Source organism: Thamnophis elegans, chromosome 3 (assembly GCF_009769535.1).
Source record: "Thamnophis elegans isolate rThaEle1 chromosome 3, rThaEle1.pri, whole genome shotgun sequence".
Classification (NCBI taxonomy): domain Eukaryota; kingdom Metazoa; phylum Chordata; class Lepidosauria; order Squamata; family Colubridae; genus Thamnophis; species Thamnophis elegans.
Window position 1 is genome coordinate 83,951,078 of NC_045543.1, and position 13,885 is coordinate 83,964,962.

The 13,885-nt window shown below is 41.2% G+C and overlaps 2 protein-coding genes across 4 annotated transcripts in view; one reads left to right on the top strand and one right to left on the bottom strand.

Annotated features, from left to right (window-relative positions):
• The window catches only part of AGTPBP1 (ATP/GTP binding protein 1), a 69,832-nt gene extending 64,852 nt beyond the window's left edge, over positions 1–4,980 (bottom strand). The window contains exon 1 of the mRNA XM_032214703.1: positions 4,904–4,980. The gene's annotated coding sequence lies outside the window, so the exon portion shown is untranslated. The remainder of the gene's footprint in view (positions 1–4,903) is intronic.
• Positions 4,981–5,089: 109 nt separating this feature from the next.
• NAA35 (N-alpha-acetyltransferase 35, NatC auxiliary subunit) overlaps positions 5,090–13,885 on the top strand; it is a 36,404-nt gene continuing 27,608 nt past the window's right edge. For 2 of the 3 annotated variants that reach the window (XM_032214706.1, XM_032214708.1), the window contains exons 1-4: positions 5,091–5,333; positions 6,136–6,269; positions 7,595–7,628; positions 12,252–12,366. In XM_032214706.1, the coding sequence (XP_032070597.1) occupies positions 6,146–6,269; positions 7,595–7,628; positions 12,252–12,366 (273 nt within the window). In that variant the 5' untranslated portion in view covers positions 5,091–5,333; positions 6,136–6,145. Of the gene's footprint in view, positions 5,334–6,135; positions 6,270–7,594; positions 7,629–12,251; positions 12,367–13,885 lie in introns of all 3 variants that reach the window. The other variant, XM_032214707.1, reaches the window with a different exon arrangement.

Sequence of the window (13,885 nt, forward strand, 5' to 3'; positions counted from 1 at the left end):
GACACGGTCCCAAATCATTCATTCATGCCTACTTTGTATAGTGTCTTTCTCTCATTAAAAAGATACTTGATAAAACCACTGTAATCAGGTGTTCTGGCACCTTTTTTAGCTTTAATATAGTCTATATTCTAGCATGATCTCTACAATCAGAAGTCATGCTGTAGTTGGTAAAGCAAAGGTAAACTGCTTAAATTTTCTTGCAGTCCAGTTTATCCATCATATCTTAACTATCTGATGTTACATTCCTTTGCTTTTTTGAAATCTATTCATTTGCCATTTCCTTAGAAGACTCCATTTTTTCTTAGGTAAAACATTGCTTGAATGAAGACTAGAGCAGTGGCTTGATAATTTGCACATTCTCTTGCATATCTCTTCTTTTATATCCGTAAGTATACACTATTGATCTTTTCCAGGCACACAATATTATTCCCTATTTTTGCATTGACTTATTAGCATTTTAATTGCCTTTCCCCCTGTAGATTTAACAGTTAATTCAGCATTTCATCCATTCCTGTTGTTTTCCTGTCTGACTACTTTTCTACTGCCTCTTATACCTGACCTCAAATAAACTAGTGAACAATCTGGAGAAAGGTACTCCAGACATCCAGCGTAACCAAGGCATTTAATGCCAAAATTGTTAATCAAAGTCTGCGTATTTGTTATTTTCTTCCAAGTGTTAATGCCAAAATATGTCCAAAACGAAGGCTGTGTCTGCATAATACAATGAACAACAAACTAGCTACCTTTTAGCTTACACTGTCATGCAAATTCAGCCCATGTGATAGGTTCATTGTGACGTGAATTCAAAACACTAACAGTAAACCATCATTAAATGAACCATGTATAAATGTGTCTTGTAAAAACAGCACACTTGTGGATAAGCAATTCATTTACCCACATACTTTCATCATGATCCTCATCAAGCAACTAGCACACTACCACAGCCACAATATCACTGGATCAGCACATTCACAAATCTCTCTAGTCTGGGAAAATAGAATAAGCATCATCTGCTGACACCTTTTTTTCCAAATCCCCAGATTCCCAGCAGTTCACAAACCTATTTAAAAGGTCTGAGATGGGACTGTACAAAATCCCTTTATACAAAGTGTTGGAAGAAATATCCATCTGGTTCAGTTCCAAGCTGGGAGAAAGACACTGGAAACATGGAGGCTGATGGAAAGATGGTTTAATGATGAACAGAAGTATCAAACACATGTGATTCTGGGTAGCTGACTACATGGAGTTGAGAGTGAAAGTTTTTTATACATACTCTTGGGCTTTGAATTTGAGCTTCCTGCTCCTGTGCAAGAACATGTATTCTATTGGTTGTAGAGGTCATAGCTGGCTCTGTAGGTTGTCTGAACTAAGTTGGGTTGAAGCCTGGAAGATGATGCAATGTCCTCGGGAGATTATGCAGTGTGGTGAACTCTGCTGCTAGATGGTAGAGGGTTAATCCTATTATGTTTTGAGAGGTCTTAATCCCATCATCCTAGAGCTTTTTGTTTTGTAGATAGGCTGGCCCAATCTTTCTCAATGGGCACAAAATATCTGCTGGGGGCTTTTAAGAAAGACTTGGGAGCTGCTTTCTGTCTCCAAGAGCATATTTCTCTATTTCTCCTTTAGGGGATAATAATATTCTGACTTTTTAATATTTCCTAAAATATTTAACTGTTCTAGAAGAGGGGACGGGTGCTAACTTTCTACAAAGGGTATGGTAAGAGTACAGTAGATCTTTCCTACTCCAATTTGCTTTGTGAGACTGGCTCATCATATAGGAGGCATGTAGATATATAGTGGTTCTGTCTTGATGTATGAGAACAGCAGTGAGAACAAAGTAACAAAGGGCATTATTCCCTTGTAGGCCAGTACTTTAAAATGTGTTGCTACATTTTAGATCACCAACTGCATAACTAATACCTGGTGTTCTCTTTGTGCTTTAAATTATGCTTGCTTATAATAGGCTTTAACTGCATTATTGTTTCCTTCATTCTAATTTGATATATTATTTCTGGAAAACTTTATTTTGCTTAGAAGTTTCCAATGTTGTTTTTGGTTGAATTGTAGACACTTTAGAACCTTTCAATATTAGAAAAACAGATCATATCTTTCAGAAATTTCAAAAGAATTACAAAGAGGAAAAGTATGCCTTACTTGGTTTCTGAATGTTTCCTATTCCAGAATAAGAAAAATGGTAAAGAATAGCACATTGGGGAGAAAATGATTGTGCTAATAATAGATTGTAGTAGGTTGTCTTATTTCCCACGATTGTACATTTTTCTTGGATCTTTTATACATTCTTGATGTTGTAAGCAACATGTTTTATTTTTCTACAACTATTCTTAATGTGGCATTAATCTTACTATATGATTCAGCTTTATTTCTTCTTTTTGGGATAAAATTCCACAAGGCAATTGGTGTGATGTCTGGTTGCAATGTAATATTTTGCTTACATGACTGCATTGTACAACTCATCAATACATTTGTTTTACTGAATTAGCTTATATATGTACATACTGAATTTTGAAAAATAAAGTCTGTTTCTGTAACTCAGAATCATGTTTTAGGACTTCCTGGCACACAGGAAGGTTGCATAATTAAGCCTCTTTATACATCATTGACCAATTAATATCAGCATAAGTTTCTGAAGTATTAAAAGTTTATAACATATTTAAAAAATATGTTTCTTTAAAAATTATAATATTGCTTTGATACCCTCCAAATCACTTCCTCTCCCAACCAAAACAAAACTCATGATTTCATTATGGTTAGAGTTGGGCAAGAAATATAATATTCATTTTTAGTAATCACAATTTAAGAAATAAAACAATAAAACCTTACAAATTCATAATATAAACACTTTTCACTGGAAATACATTTAAAATCATTTTACTTGGGAAGCTTAATATTATATAATTCCTGTAATCTGTTGTCAGGAATTTTCAGACTCATTTTATTCATTTACGGTACTTTAAACTGCTCTTTATAGCACCAAATGTAAAAACTTCTGACTTCGCTACTTGATTTTTTTAGGCACAGCAGGAACAAACAGTGATAGCAATCCATATTTGTGTGAGCTGCAGTTCTATTAGAATTCGGATGAGATGAACAATTTATGGATGTGGAAGGTTTTATTTTTGGATATATTAATCTTTTGGTTTGCCTGCACTCTATCACACATCAGCTCTATGAGCTCTTGACTTTGAAAAGGTTGTACATTTATGGTATATGCTCAGAAGTGAATGCCAAGCTTAATTTTATTTTCCAGGCTTCTAGTTCTTTTGAAATCACATTAAAAATACTTGTAGTATTATTCCTTTCATCTATTTAAACTTCCAGTCATTTGCATTTTATTGTATTACACTGAATATGTTTACATTTAATTTTTATAGCAATAGCAATAGCAATAGCAGTAGACTTATATACCGCTTCATAGGCCTTTCAGGCCTCTCTAAGCGGTTTACAGAGAGTCAGCATATTGCCCCCAACAATCTGGGTCCTCATTTTACCCACCTCGGAAGGATGGAAGGCTGAGTCAACCCTGAGCCGGTGAGATTTGAACCGCTGACCTGCTGATCTAGCAGTAGCCTGCAGTGCTGCATTTAACCACTGCGCCACCTTGGCTCTTGCTATTGCTATTGCTATTGCTACATTTAATTGCAGGTTATATGGCAGTTTCTAATTGCAAGTAACATTATAAATCTTCTAAAAATAACTCAGTATTTATAGCTAGATATATCATATCCAATTGGCTTCACAAAGTTGGTTATGTTTGAATTATATAATACGGCACAAATAAGCCAATTGCATTTAAGTTAAGTATGTGGATGTATGGTTAGAAGCAAAGAAAAATCAGAATTAACCATGCTGTATCTTAAACTACCTTTTTCAGTTTCATCCTCTATGATTTAATGATTACTAGATTTAATTACTGGGTTTCCATATTATTTTTTTCTGCTACTAAGACCCCCCACACCTGCAAAATAAATATAATAGCTCTGGATTACATTAGAAGCTTGGTTGCTTCATTTTCACCCTGTTCAAGGTTGAGAGAAAAACACTGATGAGCACTGATGTTCCTAATCAGATAATGAAACATCTGCAGGCAAACAAAGAAAGTTTAGAAAATACCAAAACTCTCTACACAGTTTACCACATGTGGATAATATATGAGGCCATTAATTAAACCCGGGCTGAGTTTTTATAACACAAGAATAAAAGTAGACAACTGGGTAAAACCAGCCAAAGTGCATTTTTTATAATACAAGGAATTTTGAGAACCGAGGTAAGTAAATCAGGGATCAATTAGCCATAGGGTAGAACACATCATGCAAAAAAAAAAAAAGACTAATTCCCACAGGCTGCAACTTACAATATGGAAAAAAACACCTGTTTAATTATTAGCAGGGCTGTCATTATTAAATCAGACAATGCAGTGGTGCATAAAGACTGCAGAGCTGAAAAATGACTTGTGTTGGCATAAAGATTCAATTGGGGGGGAAAAATCCGAGAATTTCTCTATTTTCTGAGTTGGTTTGTTAAAATGAACGGCAAAACTTGGTTTTTCTAAACTATTACACTTAAAAGCCCGATTTTCCTCTAAGCAATTCAAATAGTTGCCGGCGGGATTTTCTAAAAAATGACTTAAGATTTCGCATTCAAATAAACCCAACTCAAATAAGCCCAGATTCTACACGCATAAAAAAGCAAATAAGATCTACAAAAGATCAATTTTAAATTTCACTATTTTACCTACTTAAATACACATAATGTGCAGAAAAATTAACAGTACATTACATTTTAAAATGAAAAAAAAATGTAGACACTCGGACAGGTATAGATAAAAAGAAGAAAAGAAATCCAGATCTGAGTTTGAAAACTCAGCACTGTCAACCGTGGTTACCATTCAGAGGAGCGGAGAGTTCCAACAAAGAACCGCGGCAGGAAATCCGGTCTGTATTCTGCGGCTCCTTCTCTTCTTTTTATCTCTATGGAAAAACAGGGTTCCACAGACCCTTGGAGTCCTCTCATCCGGGGTTCGTCAAATAAATAGAATTCTGCGCAAGCGCGGTAGCGGAAGATTCTGCCTGCGCTGTTGCGGCTGTATGATTTACGCTGGAGAAGGGAAAGGGAAGTAGCTGTGTATGTGTGTTTTCTCCAGCCGGCTGCGCGAGACCGGAGGGCAGAGGCTCGGAGGAGACCGAGTAAGAGACGCCCACCTCTCTTCTCCTCTCCTCCCCACCCCACGTCACGCGCTGCCGGCTAGAGAAATAGCAGTTGCGGGGCTGAGAAGCGGCATTCCAGCGTGGCCACCATCCCCAGTGGACAGGCAGGTGAGAGGCCGAGTCCCCTAGACTCGGTTTGCTGAGGAATCCTTCCTTGCTCTGTCTGGGATCAAGGGATACCATGCCTGCCTGCCTCTGCTTGGGGTTTTGATGGGGCACCTCGCCGATTTGGGCATTGGTGGGGCACAAAGAGGCTTATCCCAACTAGCCTCGCCCGCTCTCAGCACAGCGATAGGCTTTAAGAACTTACTAGATCGGAGGAGTGTTTTAAAGTCTCTGGCTCTACTTTCTAAATACTCTGAATCAGAAGCGAGGTGTGCTGACCCAGCTGGTGGGGGGTCAGTCCATTGTACTGGCAGTCTTCGACTTACAGCCGTTCATTTAGTGACCTTTCAAAGTTGCAATGGCAATGAGAAAAGCGACTTATGACCAGGTTTTTTTCACAGTTACCACCTTTGCAGCATTCCCTTGCTCATGTGATCAAAATTCAGATGATTGGCAACTGGTTCATGCTTACCACCATTTCAGCGTGGGAGGGGGGGTGTCACGTGATGCCCTTTTGCGACCCTCTGACAAGCAAAGTCAATGGGGAAGCCAGATTCACTTAACAGCTGGGTTACTAACTTATCAACTGGAGTGATTCACTTAACAACTGTGGCAAGAAAGGTCGTAAAATGGAGCAAAACTCACTTAAAAAATATCTGAACAGAAATTTTGGGCTCAGTTGTAGTCATAAGTCGAGGACTCTGTATAAATCCAGAAAATTGAGTTAAAACACTGCCACTGTCCTTTGGCTAGCACTGCTAGAATTTCCAGGATTAATTTTTTAAATGTCCTAACATCTGTGCAGGTTTAAGGCCATGGTTATGAAAGCTGCTATAGATGATGATGATTCAGGATGGGAGATGAATATAGCTGAGAAGATGGAAAAGGGTAACACAAGCTGGATAGACATCACCCAAGATTTTGAAGATTGCTGTAAAGGTAAGTCACGCTGAATATGGAATTTAGATGATGCTTCTAAACATAAACAGGAATTGTGAGAGAATATTATGAGAAAATTTGCAATATATAACCAAAGATTTTTCTAGAGAGGATTGAGCGGTATTACTTGAAAGCATCAAATAGTTTTGATTGCCCTGAATTGTCAAAACTCAGTTCACACAGTTCATTAATGGCATCAGATGACACAACCCTTTTGTGTCTTGTATCTCCTCCTTCTCCACAACTGGTATCATAGCATTTGTGCAATGAAAATGAAATATTGAACATTTCCCCACTTTTGAAAACTTCCCAGGTTTTTTTTTTTCTGGGAATTTTTTCATAGTGACCGAACATTTCTGGAGTGCTTCTTTTCAGAGCCTTCACTCTGTTCCTGAGGCCCATCCTAGCATTCTAAGTAGGTGTTCAAGTGATAGAGATTTGGAGGAGGAAGGAAGCAATTCCCAGTTCTCATAAAATCTGCTATCTTTTTTTATTTATTTTGTATCTTCAAGTCAGGGTTGTCTCCTGGTGACTGCCTGGACAAGTCCTTGCGGTTTTCTTGCCAACATTTTTCAGAAGTGGCTTGTTGTTGTCTTTTTCCTAGGACTGAGGGAGAGTGACTGGGCCAAGATCAGCCAGCCAACTTCATGCTTAGGGCAGAGCTAGAACTCACCGTCTCCCGATTTCTACTCTAATGCCTTAACATTACACCAAACTGACTCTCCTAAGCAGTTGGGCTTCCTGATAGCTATATGTTTGAATAATGCAGAACTAGACTCCTGATAGGCCTGTGATAACGTTTCGGTAAAGGTAGCCCATGACTTACAACCATAATTAGGCCTGGTAATTATAGTCATTATTTGCGATTATTATAAAGGGGGAGTCACATGACTAATCTGATTTTACATCCTTTTTTGCAGCAGTCGTAAAGCGAAGACTGTGGTCATAAAGCAAACCCATTCACAATGGGCCAGTTTTTGCTGGAAACTGGAAGTAAACTGCAGTTTCCTGCAAACCTGTTGTAAATTGATGTCTTGTGACAGCAGGGCACTGCAAATGGCCATAAATGCAGGCTGATTGCCAAGTACCCCAAATTTGGTCATCAGAGCACAGGTGGGGAAGCAGTCATTGAAACTTCAAAATTAGGTCATAAGTAGCTTTGAGGGTTGGTTGTAACTTCACGTGGTTGTTAAGCAACTGGTTATAAGTCAAGGATTACCTGTAGAAATATATTTTCACTGTGTGAATTTATTTTTGATTAAATGATGTATATAAAAAAACATTTGGAGTGTTTTCTAATTAACTCCTTTGTAATTCTTTTTTAGAATTGAAGTTAGGAGAGTTACTTCATGACAAACTGTGAGTTTTATCATAAGAACAGAAGTTTATACTTGTTATATATATATTCAGATGTGAAACAAATATTTGGTAGATCCTTAATTTCAGTTGTACATTCTGACATCTTTGGTATAAAAATGTATGTCAGTATATAAATAGTATGGACAATTAAAATTTTTATTACTGTAAAAATATACATCTTAAATCAAACTTACATTCTATATAAAAAGTTTGAAATTAGGCAATATTCTCTATTAATTTGTTTTGATAATGTTTGGAGAGAAAAATCTGTTAAAGTTTGAAATATATTTTTAGGTAAAATCAATTTGTTTTATCTGTCATAAAAAATACACTTGGGTTCAGTGGTTTTTGATAGTGTATTATAGAAACAACTCTATTACATCATTTTATTTTTTAAATACATTGGTAATTTAAACATTGGACTTTGTTGTGAATTTCATTGAACTAGTTGGTATTAGATTTTCATCTGAATCCTGGCTGAGGTAAAAATGGCATTTTAAATTTATGTTAATGTCTTGGGGTTATTGGGATTATTCTTTGAAATGTGATTCTTGGTTTAGGATTTCTGTACTAGAAGATACAGAAAAAGTTATTAACATACTGTGCTAAATCTGGTTATGACTAACTTATCCCATTAACTTCAATGAATCTTACGAATTTCATTTCATTTTTCATTTCATTTTAATGACATTTATAGGCTGCCCTTTTCCCTGAGGCGACTCAGGGCGGCTTACAATAAATAGGAAGGGGGTGCAAGACAAAACACAAGAAAAAAACGTGTGAATAAAAAATAAACCAGTAAAACACAACATTCATTCAGCATTCGGGTGGGGCGAGGTTAGGGTCTTATCCCCAGGCCTGACGGGATAGCCAGATCTTGAGGGCTGTGCGGAAGGTCTGGACGGTGGTGAGGGTGCGAATCTCCATGGGGAGATCGTTCCAAAGCGTCGGAGCTGCAACTGAGAAGGCTCTCCTCCGCGTAGTCGCCAGTCGGCACTGACTGGCGGATGGAATTCGGAGGAGGCCTACTCTATGCGATCTGATGGGACGAAGGGAGGTAATTGGCAGAAGGCGGTCTCTCAAATAGTCAGATCCACTACCATGGAGGGCTTTATGAATGGTGAGTAGCACCTTGAAGCGCACCCGGAAATCAACAGGTAGCCAGCGCAGCTCACGGAGGATCGGTGTTATGTGGGCGAACCGTGGTGCGCCCACGATCACTCGCGCGGCCGCATTCTGGACTAGCTGAAGTCGCCGGATGCTCTTCAAGGGCAGCCCCATGTAGAGCACATTGCAGTATTCCAGCCAGGAGATCACAAGGGCTCGAGTGACTGTTGTGAGGGCCTCCCGATTCAGGTAGGGCCGCAACTGGCGTACCAGGCGAACCTGGGCAAATGCCCCCCTGGTCACAGCTGACAAATGATGGTCAAAAGTCAGCTGTGGGTCCAGGAGGACTCCCAAGTTGCGGACCCTGTCTGAGGGGTATAAATTTTGACCCTCCAGCCTGAGTGATGGAACGTTGGCCAAATTGTTGGGAGGAAAACACAACAGCCACTCGGTCTTGTCTGGGTTGAGTACCAGTTTGTTAGCTCTCATCCAGTCCTTAACGGCCTCAAGACCGCGGTTCATCACGTCCACCGCTTCATTGAGTTGGCACGGGGCGGACAGATACAACTGTGTATCATCCGCGTATTGATGGTATTTTATCCCGTGCCTCCGAATGATCTCACCCAGCGGTTTCATGTATATGTTGAATAGTAGGGGGGATAAGACCGAACCCTGCGGCACCCCATAAGTTAGGGGCCTCGGGGACGATCTCTGCCCCCCACCACCAACACCGACTGCGACCTGTCCGAGAGGTAGGAGGAGAACCACTGCAAAACAGTGCCTCCCACTCCCACCTCCCGCAGTCGTCGCAGAAGGATACCATGGTCGATGGTATCGAAAGCCGCTGAGAGGTCAAGGAGAACTAGGATGGACGCATGGCCTCCATCTCTGGCCGATGGTATCGAAAGCCGCTGAGAGGTCAAGGAGAACTAGGATGGACGCATGGCCTCCATCTCTGGCTCTCCAGAGATCATCGGTCAATGCGACCAAAGCGGTTTCTGTGCTGTAACCAGGCCTGAAGCCGGACTGGAAGGGGTCAAGATAGCTAGCTTCCTCCAAGGTACGCTGAAGCTGGAAGGCCACCACCTTCTCAACAACCTTCCCAACAAAGGGAAGGTTGGAGACTGGACGGTAGTTATTAAGAACGGCTGGATCCAAGGATGGTTTCTTCAGGAGGGGTCTCACCACCGCCGCTTTAAGTGCGGTGGGGAAGTGCCCCTCCCGAAGGGAGGCGGTAACGACCGCCTGGATCCAGCCTCGTGTCACCTCACTGCTGTTGGCAACCAGCCAGGAGGGACACGGGTCCAGTATACAGGTGGAGGCGCTCACAGCTCGCATAGCCTTGTCCACATCCCCGGAGGCAACATCCTGAAACTCAACCCAGAGATGGTCTGCCAAGTTATCCCCTTGTGTCTCGGCTGGATCTGCAAGAGTGGAGTCCAGGTCCGACCGAAACCGAGCAACTTTGTCCGCCAAGAACTGGACATACTCCTCAGCCTTACCCTGTAAGGGGTCCCCTGCCTCCCTCCTATTTAGGAGGGAGCGGGTTATCCTAAACAGGGCGGCTGGGCGGGACTCGGCGGATGCAACCAAGGTGGCAATGTGTGTTCTTTTAGTTGTCCTTAGTGCCCGGATGTATTCCTTGGTGCATGCTGTCAGAAGTGCTCGGTTCGATTCGGACCTCCACAAGTGCTCTAGGCGTCTCCTCCGGCGCTTCATCTCCCGGAGCTCCTCGGTAAACCAAGGAGGCCTCCGGGATCCGCCGACCCGGAGGGGCCGTAGTGGCGCAATCCGGTCAAGAGACTGATGCTGCCGAGTGCCAGGCAGCAACAAGAGTCTCCGCCGAACTGTGGGCGAGAGTATCAGGAATAACCCCAAGCTCCGTCTGGAACCTTAAGGGGTCCATAAGTCGCCTGGGGCGGAACCACCTGGTCGGTTCCTCCTCCCTACGGTGGAGGTTTGGCCTCCGGAAGTCTAGCCTCAGTAGGCAGTGGTCTGACCACGACAGGGGTATGATCTCATTACCCCTCAGACCAAGATCACAAATCCACTGCTCCGAGAGGAATACGAGGTCGAGTGTGTGACCTGCTGAGTGGGTTGGGCCTCGGATTACCTGGGTCAAGCCCATGGCTGTCATGGAGGCCATGAACTCCTGCGCTCCATCAGAGTGTTCACCGAGCGAAGGCAAATTGAAGTCCCCCAGAACCATGAGCCTAGGGAACTCAATTGCTAGCTCGGCTACCGACTCGAGGAGCGAGGGGAGGGCTGCTGCAACGCAGTTGGGAGGCAGGTACGTTAGCAGCAGACCCACTTGACCCTTGGGGTCCAACTTCACCAGCAGGGACTCACACCCGACAAGCTCCGGAGCAGGGATCCTACGAGGTGCTAAAGACTCCCAGACAACAATAGCCACACCGCCACCCCTTCCCTGGGCTCTTGGCTGATGAAGCACCTGAAATCCTTCTGGGCACATCTCTACGAGGGGGACTCCTCCCTCCGTGCCCAGCCATGTCTCAGTAATACATGCCAGGTCTGCCCTCTCGTCTAAAATTAAGTCCCGGACGAGGGGAGCCTTGTGAACAACAGACCTGGCATTTAGCGACAGCAGCCTGAGACCAGGGTCCCGATTACTCGCGCCATCTGACCTTGGAGTGGGACTCATAGGGCCGGAAGGAGGGATCTCTGTGATGTAGCAAGCCCTCCTTCCCCGGTAATGGCCAGCCCTAAAGTCCCCGCCATATCTGCCTCTCCCTGTTATGACCGCAATGCTCCGACCCTCTCCCGTGGCCGTAGTCCCCCCAACCACCCCGGTGACCCCCGCATACCCCGGCAGGTCCTCCGAATCAAACACACTCATTTATTCACACAGTCCCCACGTAATAGTTAAAATAGTTAAAAACACATAAAATACAATATAATGGAGTAATAAAAGTGGGCCATTCGTTCAATCACAAGCAAACCCATACACTCACCATACCAATTAAAATTGGAATCCAAACCAGTATAAATAGGGTGATAATGCTACTAAAAGTAATTTTTAATGGAATAGGATAGCTTTGCTTAATGTTAGATTTAGAGAGAGATTATTTGCCCTAAGTACAATAATCAGTAAACTTTTCTCTATGCATTCCTGTTCTCACAATTTCAAAATGCTACAGGGTTATCTAAAAGATTGTATAATGTATTTATGTTAGCAGAAATATATTTGAGTCTGATTATCTGCTTTCTTACTATAAAAATGGTAAAAGTAGATGAAGATAAAAATTACGGAGAAGAGAAATTATATTCATATATTATAGATTTTATAGATTTTATTTTATAGAATTATATTTTTTTTTACTGAAAATAGCTAATATTTTTCACATTCTCTATTTCTACTTGCTTAAGAGTGTATTCTGGATGTACTTTTTAAGATGAATATTTAAGTTTGCACAATACATTTAAACTGCATAAGCATTAATTTTTGTTTAAGTTGCTAATACAAACTTAATTATTCTCTTTTCTGAACATCCTTAGTTTTGGTCTGTTTGAAGCCATGTCTGCTATTGAAATGATGGATCCTAAGATGGATGCTGGTATGATTGGAAACCAAGTTAATCGTAAAGTTCTTAACTTCGAACAAGCTATCAAGGTTAGTGTTAGTGTTAACTGTTTAATAAATCATAAAAATAATGCATTGTTATATGACTACAAATATTGTGATAAGTGTAAATTTCTTGCATTAAGAAAGAGATGAAGGCTTTAAGTAATGCTTCTTTTTCTCCCTTATACTACATTGAAGATCCCTTAACTGATGAATAGGACAAAAACAACCAATAATATTTAAAAACACATGACTTGTGAGAACACATCACATTTACGAACATTGTAGCAGTTAATGCTGAACAATGATGGGTTGATTTTCTGGTTTAGAGCAAATCACGCACACTAAAACTTGATCCTAATTAAAGAATGTCTCTTATATCATAAACATCTTAAGAGAACCCAATGAAATAATTCTGCTGAGGGTTGATGATATTTATATTTAATTTATAACTAGTCTGCAAAATAAATAGATTTAAGGTAGTTTAAAGTATTCTAAAAAAACTATGAAAATTTTTATTAAAATTTGAGTTATAAGAAAGAGTGTTATGAGTTAAAAATGAAGTAAAAACTAGAAAAGCCTGCTAAAATATTAGATTTCAAAAGCTAGGCAAAGAAGTATGATTGTTGGCATCTTCCTAAATATGTGGGTGAATGAACCATCTAATCGTTGGATGACAAATTACTCCAAAATTGTAGGACAGCCAGAGGAAACTCCTGTTTCTTTCCTCCCACTCTTCTAATTTCTCAAAAAAAGTGGGACTTTTAAACTCTCTTCTTAAGTCAAGTGTATAAAACAGGCAGATTCTGCTTTAACGTGATCCTGAAGGTAGCTGTAGTTTCTGAATTTTTGAAGACAGGCTCATGTAAAATGTGTGGCGGCAACCAAATCTGGAGGAATTAAGGCATGAATTATTGTGATCCTAAACTGGGTATACACAAAGCTGTTGAAAGTCTCCCCTATGAGTGCTATCAGCTATATAAGCAGAATCTTGTATCCATGAGTTCCCTCAGTTTGTAGACTCACTGTATAAAGGGAGTATAACTCTATCTAGAGCAGGGGTGTCAAACTCAATTTCATTGAGAGCTGCATCAGCGGTATGGTTGCCTTCAAAGGGCCAGTCGCATGTAAGACTAAGAGGTGGGTGTGGGCGACTCTCGGAGCACTGGCCACACTTACTCTTCGAAGGTGCTGCTGCTGCTGTGGGGTAAGGTGGGGCAAAGCTGGGAGAGGAGAGGTGGGGTGGGATGGCAAGCGCCATTTCCAGGGCAGCCCCATGGACCAGAACTAGCCATATTGTGGGCCTTGAGTTTGACACCCCTGATCTAGAGCCACTGGAGTCAATGGTTTTTGAGAAAGTACGCCTACCGTTCTGATTTTCAGTTTGAGCAGGCTTTGTCCCATTGAGTCCTTCAGTATCCCAGAACTCTTAATACTGGAGCTGGGCAGCATATACATTTAAATCAAAAAATGAATGTAGAAAATGGACTAGGCTGTGTAGCAACCCGCTAGGAGGAGCCACCAGCTCTTTTTTCTTGATTACATATTACACTATCTAGATCCACCC